This window comes from Amphiura filiformis, chromosome 9 (genome assembly GCF_039555335.1).
Source record: "Amphiura filiformis chromosome 9, Afil_fr2py, whole genome shotgun sequence".
In the NCBI taxonomy this organism is placed as follows: Eukaryota; Metazoa; Echinodermata; class Ophiuroidea; order Amphilepidida; family Amphiuridae; genus Amphiura; species Amphiura filiformis.
The window spans coordinates 23547579-23570102 of NC_092636.1; the positions used below are offsets into that span (position 1 = coordinate 23547579).

Sequence of the window (22524 nt, forward strand, 5' to 3'; positions counted from 1 at the left end):
TATTACCACAGGAGTTAACTGGGATTAACACAGTTACAAGGATATCTTGATATTTTTGCATCATTTATTTTGAGAAATGGGGCAATTAATTTGTCTATTACCACAGGAGTTAACTGGGATTAACACAGTTACAAGGATATCTTGATATTTTTGCATCATTTATTTTAAGAAATGGGCCCATTAATTGTTGTCTACTTACCACAGGCACGGACAAGGATTAACACAGTCAACCTGTTAATTATTGCTTAACTATTCCACAGTACAATGGCCTTTTTTCATATACTTAAAATGTCACCTAGTCTCCAACTCAATAGGCATAAATGTACAAAATTTAGATTTAAAGGTCCGTAACCCAATCGACAGCGACTGCAGACGACAAGTTTCCAGTTTTTCTTAATTAAAAATTTCAGAAATGTACATTTTCATGACAATCAACATGAAAAATGCATTAAAATGAGTACAAACAAGCCTAGTATTGGTTCAGTGGTTCTTCAGATAGCTCTTGATATTTTAAGAAAATATTTGAAAACTTTTTATGTTGAAGCCTATGGCCAGCATGTAGAGAATTACATTTGGGCCAGTTTAGTTTTAAGAAACCAACACATCTGTTGGGGTTCATTTGTTGTCAGGAACCCTGTAAAAATTCTATATTCTACTATGAACAACACAATCTCTTATCCCTAGAATTACAATTTCAAAAACAAATTAGAAAGACACTTACAGATCATAATACAAAATGATTGTTCTTGCTGAGTGCTTGGAATCACGGACCCTCAGCTATGCGCAATCGCTTAACTTAAAACAAATCGCAGAACTAATTGCACTGATTTGTTTTGAGGTGGCATGCAGGATCACTCAAAGTGGGGAATTTTAGACATTGTTTTGTGTTGTATCTTTAAAAGTAATGATAAGTACAAAAAAGTGTACATTTTCAGAAAAGAAATGATGCAAGAATTCCAACTTGCATGGCAGATTTCTGCAAAAATGAGCAGTTTTTGAGAAAAGCACCAAATTTGATTTTACATGCAATTTTAGATAGACCATATACCTAAATATCCAAATCTACAAAAATAGCATTTTTGTGTTCAAAAGATATCCAAAATGTCCAAAATTTTGGTCAAAATTGAAAAAAAAGTCAAAAAATCCCAAAATTTGAGAAACCCTTATTAAGTTGTTTATCTTTAGAACACAAATATGCAATTTTCGTCACAAAAAATATAAAACAATGTCTAAAATTTTCCACTTTGAGTGATTCTGCATGCCCTTAAGTCTAGCAGGGAACTATACAACAATTAAATTTATTGCACAAATCTGGGCAAGTTGATACCTTAAGTCTCAAACTGTCAGGAATTACGAGAATATTTTACACCTTGAGACTAACTAGAATAACACCTGCTTGTGCTCATACTGGCCACCATAGACGAGAAAAAGTCAAAGAACAAACAGTCCAAGTCTTGCATCTGTTATTGAGGGCCGATCGTTTCATATTAAAACTGCTATAAATTAAGATTAATTTTTGAACAAGATTTGTCAAATAATCACTAATTTGACAGTTGCGATGAATATCTTTGTCAACACCGCCTATTTCCATGCTTGTCGAAGCGCCCTCATTGCTGCAAGACGTCTAGTTACGTAAGCTGCTACGATAAGTCCTAATAGTACTGTACTGATGAACATGTAATCAAAGTCATCCTTGAGAACGTCGAACATTTTTGACGGAGTTACCCTGGTAAAATAATAGTCTGAAAAAAAAGTGAAAATATGAGAGTGGATGAGTAATTTTGTTACTGTAAAAGTGGTCATTTTTTGTGCTTTGCCAAATTTGAACTACATTGCTTGTTTTTAATTTTGTGATTTTAAGTTTTCTTACATAGACCTCATACATTAAAAGAATATATTCGCACATTTTTATTTCAGCAGTATCTGTGTGGCATGCAGAAATTATTGTACACTTTAGAATTGCAAATATGACCCTGTTTAGGAATGCTCAGTAGAGGTCAAATTCAATTATTTGAATAAATCATCATTGATTTCACTCTCAGTAAACTGAAAATTAGTTACAGCGAATTACAGTTTAAAAAAAACAACAACAAAATACATCACTAATGTAGACCGAATTTGAGTAAGCCATAGTCATATCAACATTTTACTGGTATAAATTCACATTGACCTTTTCGGTAAATCCCATAAGCCTTTGCAAGTATACCTGAGATCTTGTCATTTTACGTTACACTGACTTGCAATGCGCAGTAACGATGTTCGATAAACGATGTGCGCATCGGCACACATCGGCGTGACATCAAAGGACGAGTTATCAGGTGCACTCTCGCAAAGGCTTATGGGATTCAGCAAAAGTACATTCAGCGCTTCAAGTTTAACCAGACTTCAAAATACTTGATCTAACTTGTGTCAACAAAATGGCATATTCCAGTTGACATAACCTTAATCTTCCACACAGGGAGTGAAATTTCAAATGTGGTTATCGAATGGTGACTTCATTTGAAATCTACATCCCCTATGTGGGATATTAAGGTCATGTCTTCCATAGGGGTATATGGATTTCAACTGGAATAGTCCAATGCGCCCTACTCTTGAATTTGAGGAGTAATGTTGTTTGAAAAAAAAAACTGGCAGTATGAGGTGCAATGGAATAGCTGAAACCACTTATTAACAAAATTGTGCACCAAATGTATGAGCCTACACAGTGTACTTACCTAAACCATAAGCTAATACTAAACATGTTGATTCCAACCCTGCTGGTGCAGTGTGTAAACCTTCTATTCCAACAAGCTGAAAATAACCAAACATAACAAAGAACTTATATTAGTTATTCAAGATTTTTTCATTTTCCATTCTATAGGCTACAAAACGTAAAAACCGCTGCATTTACCCATTCATCATGTATTGCATACAAGGGTGTTTGTCGGCAGATCTGCATCTCAACTGCGTTCAAGTACTAATGTCACTACCAAACTCTAGGTGAAATGAAGTATAGGCAGTATTACAATTACAGGTTTATAATGTACAGATGGTATAATATGCTAGAATATAAACTGGGCTCAAAAAGAAACTTATAATAGAATGTGTACAAGATCCTTACACAGGTATAATTTCCAAAGAGTAAGTGGAATAGTGTGGAGCAGGGCTGCTTCTGCTTTTCACTCACTTTCTTCAAGAAACAGGTCCTTTTCCACACTATTCCACTTACTCACAGATTTCTTGTGTTGGGTGCCAATTATTGGGCTGTGAATGTGGTCCAGGAAGCTGTTCCATGTCAGTGCATTTTGCTGTTGTGTCACTTGGACAACTGTTTGGTTACTGACCAGTGTTTAGAGTAAAGTATTAAAGTAATCCTGTGTTCAATTTTGGTTCATTTTTATGGACAGGATTTTAACATATGTGACTCCTCGCCACAACTGAGCCCGGATGTCGCCAGTACCACTATTGAGATATGCTCCATCGAATTTAACAATAAACAATAGGAAAGAAAGGATTTATTGACTGTTTTATTGATTTTCACTACTTAAATGTCAAGTACTATAGACATGATATACATCATTTTAAAGCTAATTTCAAGCAGAATATTTTGGTTGAATATCTCAAAAATGATGATTGGCGACATCCGGGCTCAGTTGTGGCGAGGAGTCACATATGACCTTGTGAAAAATTATAAGTTTTTTTTAGTCCAGTGTAAATTCAACACACAAGTATCTGGTAATTCTTCAGATTTTTGACCAAAATAATATTACAGTCTGTCCTTAACTCTCCACGCGGGTGTCGACTGCAGACAACAAGTTTCAATTTTTTTTTTTATTCAAAAATTTCATAATAATAAAATTGCCATGACCATATTTGGAATCAGCATGAAAAATGCATAAAAATTAGTACAAACAAGCCTAGTATTGGTTCAGTAGTTCTTGAGATAGCTCTTGGTATTTTGAGAAAATATCTCCAAACTTGGGGACTTTTTATGTGAACCCCCTGAGCCCTACCTGCCGATCTAACATTGCCTCTGATTGGTCAATTACATGATATTTTCACTTTAATCACCAATCAGAATGGAGCTTTGCAAATAATTCACCCCAATTTTTTTTGCATTGTGAAATTATTCTAACAATGTTGCTGATTGATCCAATTAATAATGAAAACTTCTTTTTGACCAATCGGCAGGTAGTTCTCATGGTGTTAATGTACTTACAGATTGATTATAATTGACTATAGATTGCATTGGTATGCCTAGTTCAGGTAGATATGGTATTAAACCTTCTTCTCTGTGTTCTGATGTAGGTACCAGAGGTCTCCTGGGATCCAACATCCTTTTTGGTAATGACAGAATACCACCTGAACTTAATACAACTACAAAGGCAATGAATAAGAGAAAACGATTCAAGTTACTCCGTGATTGCTGAGATACAATTGAAAACAAACAACACTATACAAAACACAGGCATGAGACTGCACTTTCATAAAAAAAACCCCTGAAAATGCATGTGAAATTGGGCAAAAAGTACCAAAAACAGGCTGAAATTAAATAAAGTTGCAGAAATTTTGACTAAAAAAACTGAATTCAACAATTTGCAAAGTAATATAAATGACCACTACAATAAATTTCCTAATTATTCAGAGTTATGTACAATGCCTATATGCAGAAATCATAAACAATCACACTGATTGGTGATCAACAATCATGATAACAGTTGACCAATGATTGATGGTGATCAGCGAGCGTAGAGACCAAATTCTGAACACTTAGGAAATTTACTTCACTCAAAGTAAGAATTTAAACTTGGGACCTTCAGTTTGCAAGTCAGATGCTCTACCAAACAAACACTAATGACCATTAAAATAGTATTGAAATCTATAAGCTTGCATTTTAAAACCAAGATCAATGAAGAAACATGAACATGAGAGAGGCAAACATTTTGGTTCAAAATTCATCAGGGGTTCTTTACAAATGTTAACACTATATTTCTTATGTTTTTTTTAATTACATGGAGCAATTAAAAGGCCAAACAAAATTGCCCTCCCCCCCCCCACACACACAAGGATTTGTTCTGTTCAAATATTTGTGAATCTTGATGATAATGAACTCTTGGATATTGCATATTCTACATACAAGGGGTCTTAATGGAAGTTATGATACTTACGTAATATATGTCTATGAGTAATGCCCCTCTCTGTATAGGATGGTTCCATTGCTTGTACAGCAGAGGAGATGATATATGACTGGCGTTCCACCATGGGGGAGTTAGGTGGGTCTAATGATGAAAAGGCAGTACTGAAATCAAATGAAGAAACGTTCAACAATAGTTAGAATAAATCAACTTGTATGAGGCACTCACTGTCTCCTGAGACCCAACCATATCCTAAACCTCTCTCTGGTTTTCTATGATCCAATACCTTTTCATATTTTCTTGTGTTTTTCTCGAAACAGCCTATCATGAGAGCACTATACCATTTTCACCCTGATGTGGCAGTGGCGTCAGTGCGCATTTTATTGGCGCAGCTTCAATTGCTAGTGTTCACTCAAAGCGCTGGCATACACACGTACACGCTTAAAGGGACCATTGAAAGAAAAACATATTTGGTATCAAAATAAAGCTAATAACATATAGAATCCATTTCTAAAAAGATAAACGCAATTTTCCTTTATTTCACCCCCCAAATCAGCAAATAAAGACAAAGCGCCCAATGTCGCGTCGCTCCGCCCAATTCATATGTGCAGAGACACGTGGCAACCCCTGTGACGTCAAAGTGGTTATCCTTTCCGCTGCATGGCAACACTGCATAGTCCAGACTTGGTCCTAAACCAACGCATGCACGTGTTTACAGCAATGAACTTTTCTGTGTCTTTTAGGCCTAACAAGTATATTAAAAAGGATTTTATAATATAAATTACAAAGCTACAATGACTTCTATGATAGGCCTATATATAAATTCTAGCTAGGCCTACAAAATTGGCCAACAACGGGGAAACATAAGTAAGTTAGGCCTAGGCCTTCATATTGACAAAGTCAAAGCTGTCAGTGCTAGCTGCTCGGCTTTTGCAAGATACTCAGAGTATCATTTGTCTTTACTGAGGCAACTCTTTACTTATTTTCCTCTGAAATATCTGGTGAGGATAGGAAAGAGAAGGCAATGATGTTTCGGGTTAATGACATGCGAGTTAATTTCTTCAGGCCTATATAGGGCCAAAAGCCTACCTCCCGGCGTGCGGCCTAGGTTAACCGCCCGAGGCGTAAAAAGCGCAAGCCGATCCTGACTCGAAGTTTGGAAGCTGAATTGCGAGTGATTAAAGTGTGTTTGTTTGTTTCTAAACGGTCGCTCCGTGTTGAGACACACATATGGGACGGGACCAGGTTAAAAACATAAGTCAGGCTCGGGAGAGCGAGTTGGCGCGGTTCTCGCCTTGCACCACACTGAGGTCCCGGGTTCAACTTCAAGCCCGGCGCGCGGCCAAAAGACTCATGTGAACTTGGTTTATCCCGATCCAGGATCCATGCTCGCAGATTTTCTCCGGGATCTCCAGTTTCCTCCTGCTTCTCAAAAATCGGTGATTACCCAGCAAATACAAAAACGTTTTTAAAACGTTTTAAATCAGTTATATTTTGGGTTTTGGTTTAGGTAAAAACGTTTTAATAACATTAAAATGTCGGGTTATATAAAGGTCATGAAATCGTTTTAAAAGCGTTTTGTATGAAAACACACTACAACAATATTCTTTAAATGTTTTCGAAATGTCATTGTAAACTATTTTTGCAAACATTTTTGGCCAAATATTTTGTCAACACTTAAATAACATTATGACAAAATGTTTGCACCCAGCAAACACAGAAATGTTCTTAAAATGTTTTTTACAAAACGTTTTAATAACATTTAAATGTCGAGTTATATAAAGGTCGTGCAATCATTTTATAAGCGTTATTGTAAATATTTTGGGCAAACATTTTTTGCAAAATATTTTTCAACTAAAATAACATTCTGTTTAGAATGATTTGTACCAAGTTTTCAAAAATGTTTTTGGAATGTTATTAAAACGTTTTTGTACTCTTTATATAACCCGACATTTAAATGTTTTCTGTAAAACATTTGTGTTTGCTGTGCAGTAACTTACCGACAAATGTTATTTAATGTCATGAAAACGTTTTATACCATTAAGGGTTCAGCCTATAGGAATAAAGACCAATCGAACATATTCTTGTTTATGCCATAATATTGTAGTCTTTCAACCCTTTCATAACTTCAGCTGTGTAACTTATGAAAATTCCCGCTAAAAAGTGGTTCTTTTAATTTTTGAAAATCTGGATTTTTCGTACTGATCATACTATAATGATCACCAGACAATAATGTTCTAATCACACTATAGACTGCGTTGACATGAGGCGTCAATTGCTAGGCAATTTCGGTCATATGCTTACGGATATGTTATGTTCAGTACGGTGTACCATGAGGAACATGCTAACTTAAAATAATTTTTGCAAACTTTGATAATTTTTACAAACTCAAATGATTTTTACAAACTCGAATAATTATTACAAACTTTAATTTTTGTTGTTGCAAACTTTAATATAATTTATTGTGCATGTAGAGGCCCATTTATTGTCAGATTTCTGTATTTAGATCACGCAGGGGACGCACCATTAGATTCTCAGGGGTGCATGGGAGTTTGGGTCAGGCAGAATTTTTTTTGTATTTTTTTATCGCCTCCAAAGGGAGGATTTATTTTCACCGCCTTTTTTTATTTATTTATTTATTTTTCAATTATAATGTATACCTTTATACAAAGTTGGGTGGGAGAAATTTGTTTTACTCACCAGTGAGGCAACAAAAATTTCCATCTCACTAGTGGGCGAAGTTGTTTTTTCGTCTCACTAGTGGGCGAAGTTTTTTTTCAAAAAACTCCCATGCCCCTTGGAAATCAAATGGTGCGCCTCTTAACGCGGCTGTGTACTCTAGACATTGTTTCTTTCGCAAAATTTTTTTTATGTTTGCACTTTGTTATGTTTTTTATAAATAAAAGGAATGAAAATCCAGATTTGTAAACTCCAACTGCAATATTTTAAGGATTTTATTTCACTATTCCACTCGTGTTTGAAATTGAAAAGGAAAGAAAATCTTTGTTGAACCAGCAGGGTACCGCGCCCAACAACGCATCGCGTTGCGTATCGCGCAATTTGTTAACGCACAAATACGCTACGATACTGCGACGCTTATCTGCATCTGTGGCGCATCTTATGGAAACACCACGGAAGCACTGATTTCACAAAAACCTAGTGGTCAAATGGCTCCGTTTTAGCTGATAAAATGTGGGTTTTTCAAGTTCTTTCCCCGATTTAAATATCAAGTTATGAATGGATTTCGCTCAAACTTCTCAAGGGCTGTGGATTTACCCGATGTTCACGTAATATAAGGTACAAAAGCGAAAACTGCCCTATTCCCCTGTGAAATTCGATGAAAGTGCAAAATGTGACCACTTTAAACTTCAACGGCCATTATTTCAATGTTCATTTTCTCGGTAAAATGGCGATTTAGGTACTACGATAACTCAATAAATACAGCATCTATAGGTAAGCCAATATGATCATCGTAAAAAGCACGATTGACTCAAGAAGCGGTTTTCTCATTTTTTTTATATTTTGGTCTATTTCCGATTTTAGGCATCATTTTGTGAATTTTAAAAAGTTCAATTTGATGTCTTACATGGTCAATATCTCAAAATATAAGGCCAATTGATATAAAAAAAATATAAAAAAAAACGCTTTTGGAATGGAGCCTCAAGTTGAGCTATAAACAAAATAAAATATTTTGGAAAGAGTGTTTTTTTTGTTATGATGTACCTAACAAATATTGCCAAAAACTCACTTTTTTGTGATTTTCTTCAGAATTGTTGTTTTTACCCCAAATCTGTATTTATATTAAGATTTATTGATGTCTTGCCTTCATACAAATGTATACTTTTATATGTCTTGTGCGAATAATTACAAAGTTATTGCACTTTTACTACATGCATGTCTGAGAGTACACAGCCTCCTTAACAACAATTGGGCGCTATTAATACACATTAATGTTTTTAAGCAAATAAAATTCCAAAATATGGTATGTTTTCTGCCTTTGCTTGCCACGTGGTAAGCCTATGTTGAGGTTACGATTATATGTAAAAAAATTCAAGATGGATACCAACAAGTCGTGTGGCCGGCGGTCTAAGACCCTTCTTTAAAAAAAAAAAATCATATCGCGCCAAGATAGACTCAATCTCGATAGCCTGAGTCTCGCTGGGAGTCTTGCTCTCTCGTGAAAGTCGAAAGTTTGCAAAAAATATTTCAAGTTTGTAAAAAAATATTTGAGTTTGTAGAAAATCATTTCAGTTTGCAAAAAATATTTGAGTTTGTGAAAAATTATTTTAAGTTTGCATGTCCCTCATTGTACACCGTAGTTCAGGGACTGTGCTTTTAAAAAACCCGCCAGATCGCAATCAGGCCATTGACCTGTGTAGTGGTCATACGTTGCTCGCTCAACCATAACATCATGACTGTCCCTAATACAGTACTGGCTGGAATCCACCGGGCACGGGCCGTGCAAAACCCACGCGCGGTATTCGCGGGTTGATGTTTTGCGCGGTAGTTGTTGCACGGTCATCTCTGATGAACCTCTCCATGTGACTAGCATCTCTACTGACTGTACCGCGCAAAACCGCGCATGAGTTTTGCACGGCTTAATCCTATTCGCTTCAAGTGCTTCATCACTTGAAGTAGTTCAACGAGATGTACCTTCACCGTTATTGATTGACACATCATGACATGAAGCACGGAACAGCTTGATGTTAGCTTGGAACATGAAAATTATCTTCAAAAGATCTATATGCCTACTATACTATTTCCATGTTTAGAAGAACGACAAAAGTTAAAACATCGACGATGCGCAATTAATTTACAAAACTAATAAAAAAAATATGACAACCTGTTTTTAAACATGTACAAAAATGAAAATACAAACAGCAAATTTTTGAGAAAAATCCCCGCTTTATGCTCAAACTTGTGTTTGTACGAGCGCTATTATTAACTTTAAAACTTCTCCCGCGATAAATTGGCAAGAACCCAACCGGGAACCTGACATTTTTGCCCGCACTTACGAGCGCAACGTCAGCCCGTGATACGCTGGTCTCCGAGTCATCGGTTTGTGCATCAAATTTCCCCACACATGAATCTTATGAAATAGCAAATTATTCACCCAAAACATAATCGTCTTGCCATTACAAATTTTACAGACCGATACATAGAAGATGGCCGATATAATTCAACATTCGTTACATCAGTGATGTGCCTGTACGTACATACATTTGCAGTCAAAATTATTTTATGTTTTCAATATTATTTCGCCGACATGTTTGATACCCAGTTTTCCCCGGGCCAGGTTTTCAAGCTGTTCTTGTTTGTTCTTACCTTGAGACAAACACATATTTACGATCTCACAATACTTGTTCTACATGTATTTCCTTTTCGTTTCAGAACTAAAAGTGCACGTAGATTATACATCCAATGATCCATAGCCAAGTGCGCCGAAGCCCCCCAGGACTGAGAAGCCGTATTAAGCACCCTTGGGTCTTCCAATGCCCCAACCCGGCATGCGGCAGCTGCCAAACAACCCCGATATGCGCCTTGGCAAGAGATGAATCGGAAGGCTTTTGAGACCGCACCCGAAAAGATCATCCTGATTCCTGGCACAGAGGATCCTGGCCCGGGATCCTGGCACGACTTATTAATCCTTTATGAGCTGACTAACCAGAGATCCTTGCAATTGCTGCTCCGACCAATATTTTATCATCTTTTATCAGCCGATTATGACCAATTTCATGTTATTTGAATTATTCAAATTGGCCAACAATTGCCGTACCGCGTATAGAGTTATCTTTGGAATGTGGTGTGAACATCAAATGATGTATTTTAAAAACAATAATAAGAAAGTCCACTCCCAACATTTTTGATGTCACACCATGTCATAACATTCACCTATTTATAGGCGCGAGAAAAAAACTTTTCGAAAGTGAGTTCTGTGATTGATGATGCAATTTATTCCAGCTAATTGCTTTATATGATTCCAAAACCCATGATCCAAACTTCATTTCAAATGAAAATGCTGATATTAAAAGCTTAAAAATACAAACTCCGAAAGAATATTTCCCCTACAGAATCCCCGGTTGAATCACGCAATAATATTTATTTTGACCTGGGTTTTGACATGCCCGTGCGTGCTCTACTGCACAGTGAGCACGTGACCACGTGGGTCCCCTGATGCACGTAGGCACGACCCTCAGATAGTGTGGGAAAGTGCGCAAATAGTTGTAAACAACCTCTACTAACCGCTGGGTGACCCTCGATCTAGTTATGGGGGGAGGGGCGTGGCGCTCAAACAATAGATGCTAGTCAGCTTTCAGCCAAGGTCACCATGGTAACCCCATTTCTTTCCAGGATCTGTGGTGTGTGTGATTATTTTTTTAACACGGGCAAATTTAAATCAATTAACATTTTCTTTCACCTTTCTTTATATATAATTGTTATTAATGTGTACGTGTAATTGTTTTTAAATACTACGATTTGCGTTTTGATTAATATTTCATTTAAGGGGGTACTACACCCCTCGATAAATTTGTGTCTACTTTTGCATTTTTCTCAAAAACTAATAACACAGTGGTAACAAAAGTTATTTATATTATTGGGGCAAGGAATCCAATTACTACACTGGAATTTCAGTGACCCAAGACAAGCGGTTCGTTATTTATGATAAGAAATAAGGTACCGCTACGATGTACCTCATTTCCTATCATATATACTGAACCGCTTGTCTTGAGTCACTGAAATTTCAGTGTAGTAATTGGATTCCTTGCCCTAATAATATACATAACTTTTGTTACCACTGTGTTATTAGTTTTTTGAGAAAATGCAAAAATAGTCACAAATTTACCACAGGGTGTAGTACCCCTTAATTTATGCGTATTATTCTTTAAATAATAAATACCACCTTTTTCTTTAGTAAATCTGACGTCACCAAGTTACTTTTCTTCGGAAAATGGGCCTAACATTATTATTAGGAAAAAACAAAAAACTTCTTTCGTAAAGAATCTGGCAAGAAATTTCATGATTTGTGACATTCATACATCTATATAATAATACTGGTAGTCTGTGCCTCTGTCTGTCTGTGACTCTGTGAGTGAGTCTGTCTGTCCGCCTATTTTCTCGGAGACTAGGGGTCGCACATTCCTCAAACTTGGTGGGTGGGTGCATCTTGATCCCATACAGAACAAGTTTGTATTGGTTAGTAGGTCAAGGTCACCCGAGGTCATCTACGGGTCATCTGAGCAAAAACTGTCGTATGGGTATGAAACTTAGTGGGTACAGTCAACATTTAGAGCCAAATTTTGTGAAGGTCATTTTTGGGTCATCTGAGGTCAAATAACTGTTGTATGGGCATGAAACTTGGTGGTACAGTCAACATTTATAGTCAAATTTTTCGAAGAGCATTTCGGGGTCACCCAGAGGTCAAATACCTTAAAACTTAATAATAATAATAATACAATAGAAATAATAATATTGGCAAATGCCGCATATATTTCAATGTTTTTTCATGAAATTTTATACTAATTGTCAATAGGGTCATTTGGTGTGCTGTGAAGCCAATTGACCACATCCATCAGGCACGCATACAAAATGTATCATACTGGTGCTCCTTCAAAAGAACGGAAATTCCTAGCAAATGCCCACTTTTTTGTTGGATGATTGCGTAATTATGTAAGGGATTACAGCTCTATACTATCACTTTATTATATTTCGGGTTGGTTCATCAACTTTTATCAATATTTACTTCAGGGCAATATTACAAAGAAAAATAATCTAGCCTATTTGCTTGAACTGAAAATGACAGAAAAATCGCGAAGATGATGAAAGTGTTGGATTAAAATTCCCTTCTAAAACTTGACTCAAGTTCATACAAAACACAGAATTGAAATTTTTTGACTTATGCTCAAAATATTTTAATAGATCAATAATAATAATAATAATAAAAATAATAATATTGGCAAATGCCGCATATATTTCATTATTTTTTAATGAAATTTTATGCCAAATAGGGTCATTTGGTGTATTGGTGTAACTTTTACTACCTCACCCTCTCCCCTTACTTCTTTCTCTCACCCTCCTGCCATTTGTCTCTTCCACCTCCTTATTACTTCATTCTACCCCCTCCTCCCGTTTATCTCCATCCATCTCTCCCTCCCCCTCTCTTAAATTCCAAATATTACCCTTTTTTGTATTAGTTTTGTTAAAATAAAATTCGACTTTTCCTGGGTATCTTTTAAAACTTTTAAAAAGACCCATCTCTCTCTCTCTCTTCCCAATACTCATTCTTTCTCTCACCCTGCCATCTCTTTCGAAGTTCCTCTATTACTTCCCTCCACCACCCCTCCGGTTCTCCCCCCCCTCTCTCTTTCGAATTCCAAATATTTACTCTTTTTTTTAGTGCCATCTTAATTTTTCTGGTCAGACCGCATGCCGCATGCAGATCTTGAGCCAGACATAAAGTTGAGGGGATCGTTGGTTTGAGCTAATAAATAATTAATGAGGCAAATGGGTGTGGACTGTGCTTTGGCTATCAATATTCTGATGAGTGTGAAATCATTGCTGAAAATGAAGAACGCAATAAGACACACAGATTTTATTTTGTTGGATATTTTGACGGTTTTATTAACATCATTGTGAATATTTTAAAACAAAGAAAAATGTTAAAGCGAAACTTGGAAAGTTCAATTCGATTATGAAAAATAATTACCAATAAAATATTCTTATCCCTTCAGCTGGTCCGCGCGCACGTGGTGAAGGTGCTAATCTAGGTCAGCCCCCAATCTATATTTAGACCGTGCGTGCGATGTGTGGGAAAGGGGAAAGTGCCGTATACACATGTTTTGATTTGATATTATAATTAGTGCCAGGATAATTTCATGAATTTAGAATACCAACGAAAGATATTTAAATTCCCGGGATGATAACAACGATTTTGGTGGAATATTATCTTGAATAGGTAAGAAATGTCTCGCGAGAAGTGATGGAAAAGCAACTGTTTTTTGACAATATTTTTTTTTTATTTTGTTTAATTTTTATTTAATTATGAGCGGGGGGGGAGTTTCAAATGACGTGCCAAAAATTGCTTGCCTCACCCCTGCTTAAAATTGCTTGAATGACACCCCCCCTCCCGCTTGCCAAAAAAGCTTTGCCCTCCCCCCTCCCGGGCCCCAGGCTCATAATTATTGTACAGCCCTTAAAATTATGAATAATTAATGATCATGTGATCCACAGGGTCGCAAAGAAATACCCCGGGGAAATACCAGGGCCTGAGAAATGCCATCCAATGAGATCGCGTATTGGGTTGTTTCGCTTGTTTCCTAGGGTTATCAAGGATTCTCGAGTACTAATATACTATAGGATAAGCCACTCGTTTGCGCAAATGAAGTCAGTCATTCAGCCTATGCGCCTTCATGCATGTGATGGCATAGTACCCCTGTACGTGTAGGAGTGTATTTCCTGTGGAAGAGATGATGCAATGTTTACGTCATCGTTTCCAAAAAAATTAAATGGCGAAAAACGGCGAACATTTGGTCGAATCTTTCCATTACTATCATATCGTGAAAAACCAAATAGCTGAGGAGTTTGCTCAATATGCTAGGAAAAATATTATAACCGATTACCCCGTGACGAGACTGGCTAAATAAGCTGTATTTTTGCCGGAAAGGGTCCGAATAATTGGCAGTCGATGGGCGCCATCTTGGAAAAATAGCTCGAAATAGACTTCCTCGACAGTCGTTCAAGATTGAGGAGATTTTAGCCTGACGATGTTAGACTTGATCAAGACGGAGTGTCGTTTGCACTGTATCGGTCTAAATGTGCACATTTCATGCATAAAATTAGCTTGAAATTCAATAAAGCAAGTAAAATATGGGTCTAATATTATCTCTACTAATATAAAATTTGATGAAAATGGTATTTCTTTCTTAAAACAAATAAACATACTTTCAAATTGCGTTACAATCGTACCTGTACTTGCAGGTCTGAAACTAAGACTAATTTACCACCTCGATGCCCTAGCAACTGTCAATCAAATAGAGGATAAGTCCTTTTGACCAGTAAAGCAGAACGCGCATCATAGCCGTTCACAAGTACGTAAGTTTTAGGCTTACCACCTCGATGCATAGCAACCGGCATAGCAACCGTCACTCAAACTGCCGGCGAAGTGACTTCATTTTTTATACAGGGATTGAATACGAGTGTCACGGCCCTGGGGTTATTTATAATCTCCCCATTCATAAAAAAAATTTCATGTTGACATCGACGCATCCGGCTTGTTCGTTATTCGGATTTCGATGTCAACTAGTGGTCTCGTGGGAAGAATATTAATTATATTATTGAAAGATTTGTGGATATGATAATTAATAGTAAAAAACTTAAAATAGGCTAAACTACCCGGGACAAGTTGTATTGTATCATGCAATCTCTAGTCTCCCGATCGATCTATGATGACAAGCACACACGTGTTGTGGTATACCATCCCATCTTGGTGGACGGACTCACGGACATGGTATGAATGGAATGTGGTATAGCGCATGGCATAAACCAAGCTCTAGACGGTGACCCTATGGATGTTCTACAAAATTCATTGCTTTGCACCTGGGAATGTTTTGACTATAATAAAGAGCATGCGACAAACAAGTGCGTTTCAATTAAAATGACGACGACTGGTGAAATGCTTCGAATGACCTTGTATTCTTGTTGACATGGGGAATTTTACAACAAAGAAGGAACTTTGATCTTCTCAACACCTCTTCTTGTGTCTTTCTTGATCACTCTCTCACACGCACATACCTGGAATAAATAAATTATGAAGTATTAGAATAGGAATGAACAGCTGACAGCTCTTCAGGAAAATATAAAATTGTGAATCATGCATGTTCATGACGTTTGAATTACATCCCGGGATTTTATTGCCTCAAAGAACAAGATGGATCATGGAAAGGCCTTCGATGGCAGGCCATTTATAAATGAAACGGCTATCGACATACTTTCTGGAATAAATTGCAGCTTTTATATTTTTGATGATAGATTTAATAAATATAGAACTAAAGGTAAGATGATTTTAAAGTCGAATAAATGCCGTGTCCTCAGACCCACACACGGCACTCAGGACTTGCATAAATTGACCATGACTCGGCGAGAAACATGAATTTATGATGATGATTTTGCGGCGAAGATAGTCCGATACCGTACCGCTGGAAGGCACTCAGCTCAGGCGATCGCGGAGCTCGGGATGGTTTGGTGCCATGCTTGGTGAAGTTTATTTCTCTCTTCAACTCTGGTAGTGGCAGAATGTAATATGGGTCTATACTTTTTACGATATTTTGTCGCAAACAAAGTGATAATCGTGAAAATTAAGCCCAATGATAAGTAAATTTTCATTAATATGTTCTTCCATCGACGCATTTTATTTTTATCTCGATCGTTCTTGATATATTTTTCTTTTTTCGAAGTTGGCCCCCAGCTCTATTATTAATTGAATAATGATAAATTGTTAATCAATTTATACTCAATTTAATACAAGTTACATCTTTATGAAAGACAAAATGAAAACAAATTTATGTAATTTTAATATTTTAAACGTGTAACTAGTAGGCCCTACAATACATATTGATTGCATTGCGAACTGAAGTACCACTTCCGAATGTGTGTGTCACTTGTCAAGTGCTTGACAAAGAAGAGCAAATTAGATCTATAATAGGCTTATGCCGTGCAACAACCCGCTCATAAACCGCGCGAGCAGTTGGCTGGTTAGCACAACTTTTAATGGTACCACGCAAAACCGTGCAAACCGCGCAAATCGGTATGATCTGTGAAGATCGTTTTGAGCGGTCCATGCAAAATGCCGTGCAAAACCCACGCAATTTTTGCCCGGTGGATTCCAGCCAGTACTGTAGCTACTCATTAATAATGCGTTGCGTCAGGTCATGGACTCTATTCAATAATTTTAATCCTTTCTTTAAGGTCAATAGATGAAAGGGGGGGAGACCTTGAAAAACAGATGCCTGTTTCTAGATAATATTTTATCATCCAAGCTGGTGATCTAAGATATTTCTAGGAGGCGACACTTATTAATTCATACCGCTCACATCTTTCTTCATCCAATGGACTTTGGGGAACTGCTGAGATAATAAGTGGATGTTACAATCTAATTGGCTACAATCGGCATAGTTGATGATATCTGATTCTGATAATTCACTAGTAGCAGCGAAATTACAGCGCTTTGTATCCTCTGGTGCACTATATAAATCTTATATGGATTCATGTTATTTATTTATTTTATAAATATTTCTTGTAAACACAATCTAATGTGGTGCTCACTACATGTAGAAGGCCTGGTCTGCAAATGTTCAGTGCATAAATCTAGTAAAGATAAAGCTTCATATGTTTAGTGTAATCAAATGAAATACCAAAGCTGGATATTATACAATCGTGATGCATTCCTTCTTGTTATGGACGACAAGTATTAACTTTGATATTATTATGGCAATATCCATTCCCTTGTCAATTGCTTATGCTTTCTTTTCGAAAACTAAACCATGAGGCCTAGAGGCCATGATATAAACCTATATTCGGTATGCGGAAACCTTCCACGGTTAGGCGGCGCTTGCACTCGCATATTAAGCTAAACTGCCGCCTCCTTCATTTGCCAACCTTTATCGAGGGCGTGTTTGAGGTTTTATAGTCATACATGTAGGCCTACCATTTTTCACCCTGGTGTGGCAGTCAACGTCAGCGCGTTGAAGCAGCTGTTTCGCTCGGCGCATCTATGTGGCGTATTAAGCGTGTGCATGTGTACACCAGCGCTTTGGCGAACGCTAGTAATTATTTGGCTGTGCCCAATTAAATGCTCACTGTACTGACATCACTACCACATCAGGATGAAAAATCGCATATCGCAAACCAGCCAAATTTGTCATAGGTTTGAATTGTAATAGGAAAATCGTGAATATATGGTCTCAAACTCTGAAACATCTGAGCAGAAACGTGTCCTTTTTACTAGTTTAAAGTGAGTCTGTAGCTGTCGCCATCTTTGGAATATAATACAACATTCTCTGGCCAAACATCGGGTTAAATGTAAGTAAATAGTTCAAATCGTCTAAATTCAATAATATCAAACAGTCACGGACATTAAGTCAAGGCTACATGAGAAGTTTGGGGTAGGTCACGCATTTCCTTGGTATAAAAAACAGCCAAAAGGATGTCTAAAATTCCCTCTTTTTATCTGTAGCGATTTATTACGAAACAGCATTTTCATAGTGCATACGCTGGTTCTTTCAATTCTAGATTAAAATCTGTTCGTCACATGCAGTCTGATTTGGTATCTATGTTTTCATCAAAGTCTTGGGAACTAATGTGGACAGTAGTTTAGTTTAAAAAGCGGATACTGTTTAAAATATCAGTATTCTGTGACGACATTTTGAGTGTGTAAATTGCATTGAAAATTGTCGGCTAAAGAATGCATAAATTAAAATCGCGAACAGTAATAGCAACAATAACTATCTACATTCCAAGCGGAAAGCGCTTTTCATAAGCATACCACCTATTTTTGGACAATCGCTGCAACGAAATATGAAATTCCAGGCCATCTGTAAAAAAAGCGTGAGCATATTTTACTATGAACTTGGGACATCAAAACACATGTTTTAATTGGTGTCAGACCTATTTTAATGATACGATAATTATGCCCCCAATAATGGCTTTCATTTGAACTACCTTACTTTTTGAGAAATTAATGAATTTATCGAAAAACTCGACGGAGAGTGTCACATTAACAGCTACAGGCCTTAATGTACCCTTTATATAACCCGACATTTAAACGTTTTCTGACAACCTTTTATAACCTTTTGCGAATGATGTCGAAAACGTTTTGTGTTTGCTGGGTTAGTTGTTTGGTTATCAAAAACTTCCTTCACCCAATGAAATTTGGGGAGCTGAAAAGATAATTGGTGGATGTTACAATCCAAGTGCGGCTAGATTTGCGACAGGTTCGGCAGCATCCAGCCTAGATGATGCGATCTGATTGTGGCAGTACCATGGCAGCGAAATTACAGCGCTTTGAACCCTCCGAGATCTGAAAAAAGGCGCTATTATATAAAATCCGAAATTTATTTTTATTTATTTTTAAAGGCCTATGAAAACGAGAAACAAATTCGAAGATAAAGAACCACGAGAGGAACATATAAAGGCCACTCCAAACAATCATATGAACAATATTAACTGTCAGCCTTTAGTTTGCGTTTTGGAAATGCTTATAGGCCTAATCAATCTCAACTCCCACTGAAACTTGAAAGTGCAAAGTGTCCGAGCGTTTTATCAAAGGTAGGCCTACAGTTACAAAGTTTATGTTGATTGGGTAAATCTTGTAAAATACAGCCTGGCGCCTGGCTGGATATTTCGTTTTAGAAATGACTGACATCAATTTACATAGCCTATGCCTACCCCAGGCCTAACCATCCATGGATTAAAATAAGTGTAGGCCTATAATAGTTCCCATTTGATGTTTGTAGCATATAGGCTTTTTGAAGGCCTATGTATGTTTGTAGGCGCTCCTGGTAATTTATTTCAAGAACAGCTTGCATGTCAGGTTCTTCATCTGCCGTTCAGCTACTGCCCCAGTGCCAACGGCTCAAATAATATTGGCAAGTGTCCCGTATAACACATGGTATCTAGGGGAATAAATTTGTAAAATAAAAGGGCCTAGGCCTACTTTGGCATGTTTGGGGTATGAAAATAAGCACTTTTGAAAGTTAACTTATGGAAGAAAAGGCTTTTTTTAAACCAATTGTCATCTCTTGAATATTTTAAGGTAGGCCCTACGAAAAAAATACATAGGCCTATAATAATAATACCCATGGGAGGTGTTCGCGCCGGCACATCATCTGCAATTTATGTGTTCCGGCAAATCTTGGCGATATTCCCTTCGTCATCGTCACTATATATATATCATAGGCCTAGGCAGGGGCTATTTTAACGTGCTTCCTGGCACGTTCGTGCAGTGAGATTAAAAATCCGTGCAGTGACAATTGAAAATCCGTGCTTAACATATACAGTTGAGATGCTACGCTTGTAGAGCCTTTCTTATGCTAACTTCAAATGTTAATATCAATAATTTTAATTTTAATATTCTAATATCAAATTTTTCTCGCGCTTTTGAGGGCACTCAACACTTCATCGACACTTCAGCATTCCTTTTCGTGAAAACCATTTCACATGGCCCGACGTATAAACTCTTATTTTGTATGAACTTAATGAAAGTGCTGAAACCCCAAAGTACAAGCCTAATTTAATAGATTACTATAATATTTTGATCAATATGTTGAGTGATTAAATAATACATGTAATAATACTATTATAAATGAAACGAAGAACCTTGATCAAAATTTATGTGCATAAAAATGTACGTATTATGTAAAAATGGAAACTAAAACACAACATTAGTGTTGTTATTTTAATACATCACAACAATAAATTATTTCATGATATGTTCACGATTCATCTGTTATACTGTACCGGTACTATAAACATCTATAAAATGCATGATATTGTACATAAATTTCAATCAAGCGATAAATCAGTATTGATGCATTTTAAGCATAACATATCTTGACGCATGAAAGATTTTGTACTTTGTCTAAAAGTACAAAGTGTCTAACAAGAACTGTCTTTAAAAAAAAGACAGCGCAGTTAAAAAGGCTAAGCTAAGGGGTTAACTACTGTAGCTAAACAGTGAACTACTAATATCATAGCTATATGTCAGTGGCAGACGAGTCCGAGTCCTTTTGTGTCCGAGTCCGAGCCGAGCCGAGTCTTTTTGTGTCCGAGTCCGAGCCAAGTCCGAGTCCAACAAAAAGTGGACTCGAGTCCGAGTACATCACTGGTCAGTGGGCCAACTTTGTGAAAAATTGAGCGATTTTAATCAGTTACGTATCAATTTGTACTAAAATTGATAATTAAAACACAAGCTTAATGTCAATGTGAACGACATTAATTGGTCCATAATCAGTTAAGAATATTAGGACATTTTCAATGTGTAGTCAAAGCCAACCTAATACATAATGTAAGCCATGGACTGGAGTATAATAAGGCCAGTTGCTTTGATGTGTTAACAATACGTAGTGGGTCAAAGTATGGACGTACAAGGCTTTTATTACAGCGTCTGTGACTGGATTACAATCTTATGGTAACCATTTCGAGGAGTTCAATGTTCTACTGAACTATTGAACTGGGTTGAAGTTTTATGGCATTTTCCCAAAAATGTCGAAATCTTGTGGTATGGTGCAAACAGCCAAAAGGTGTATTATACTGTGATTCAGTATCAACTGGTATCCTGCTGCAAATAACCCAGCACAGGTTTGGCACTTCTTCAGCACTTTGTTGGGCGAGATTAGAACTAGCCCCGTTCACAAACCGCGACGCCTCTCGAACAGCGAGAATATCTTGCTTGGACATGTTGGACCATCATACTATAAGGTATCAGAGTACAGCACAGAGCCTGTGCTACACTGCAAAAACAAGTGTTTATATTTAAACACCATACTGTGTTTATCAGAGCAACACTTAATAAACACATAATTCATGTTAATGGTCTAACACTAATGTTAATGGTTCTAACACTAATGTTCATAAATTAACACTTGGTGTTATATTACAAACATTAGTGTTTGTAATATAACACCAAGTGTTAATTTATGAACATTAGTGTTAGACCATTAACATGAATTATGTGTTTATTAAGTGTTGCTCTGATAAACACAATATGGTGTTTAAATATAAACACTTGTTTTTGAAGTGTAGGCGAGATATACTGCTCTCACAGATCTTTTAACAGACGCCCCCCTGCACATAAATTTACAGTGCTTTTGTACAATACACCTCTGGGTGTAATTGCAGTTGTTTAATCGATTGTTTCAAAGTGCTTCTCATACTGCGAAAAATGTTGCATGCATAATTGCCGTTTTTTTCTATCTTTCAATCAGGGACGTAGCCCCTGGTGCGGCGAAATTATGTACATTTTTTCTATGTAGATTTTTCCTCTTTTTGTCTCTTCTTCTATTTCCACTTTCCTCCTTTGTATCATCTCTTGACTCCTTTTTGCACTCCTTTTCTTCGCTTTCCACAAACTAGACAAGACACACGGTATAATTATTAGGGGAAGATCCCGTGGGGAAAATTGCCGAAAAATTCTAACATTTTTAGAGGTGCCGAACGGATGGTCTAGGATTAGGCAAAAAAAAAATTGTTGTGTTGTCCTTAACCGTCCGACCCTAAATCCTGAATAGTCAGGGTCGGGATTTTTTTTTTTTGGAATGATGATTTTTACAGATTTGTTCAAAAAATCAGTGTTTTTCACTTAAAATTAATATTTTATTGAAAGACTAGTCTTTAATTGATGTCTAACAGGTATCCAGAA

The 22524-nt window shown here is 36.8% G+C and overlaps 1 protein-coding gene across 1 annotated transcript in view; it reads right to left on the reverse strand.

Moving 5' to 3' along the window:
* Positions 1–1137: 1137 nt before the first annotated feature.
* Positions 1138–22524, reverse strand: part of LOC140160767 (ER membrane protein complex subunit 1-like) — a 45811-nt gene continuing 24424 nt past the window's right edge. The window contains 4 exon segments of the mRNA XM_072184066.1: positions 1138–1742; positions 2715–2790; positions 4199–4356; positions 5148–5278. Coding sequence (XP_072040167.1) covers positions 1582–1742; positions 2715–2790; positions 4199–4356; positions 5148–5278 — 526 coding nt within the window. The 3' untranslated portion in view covers positions 1138–1581.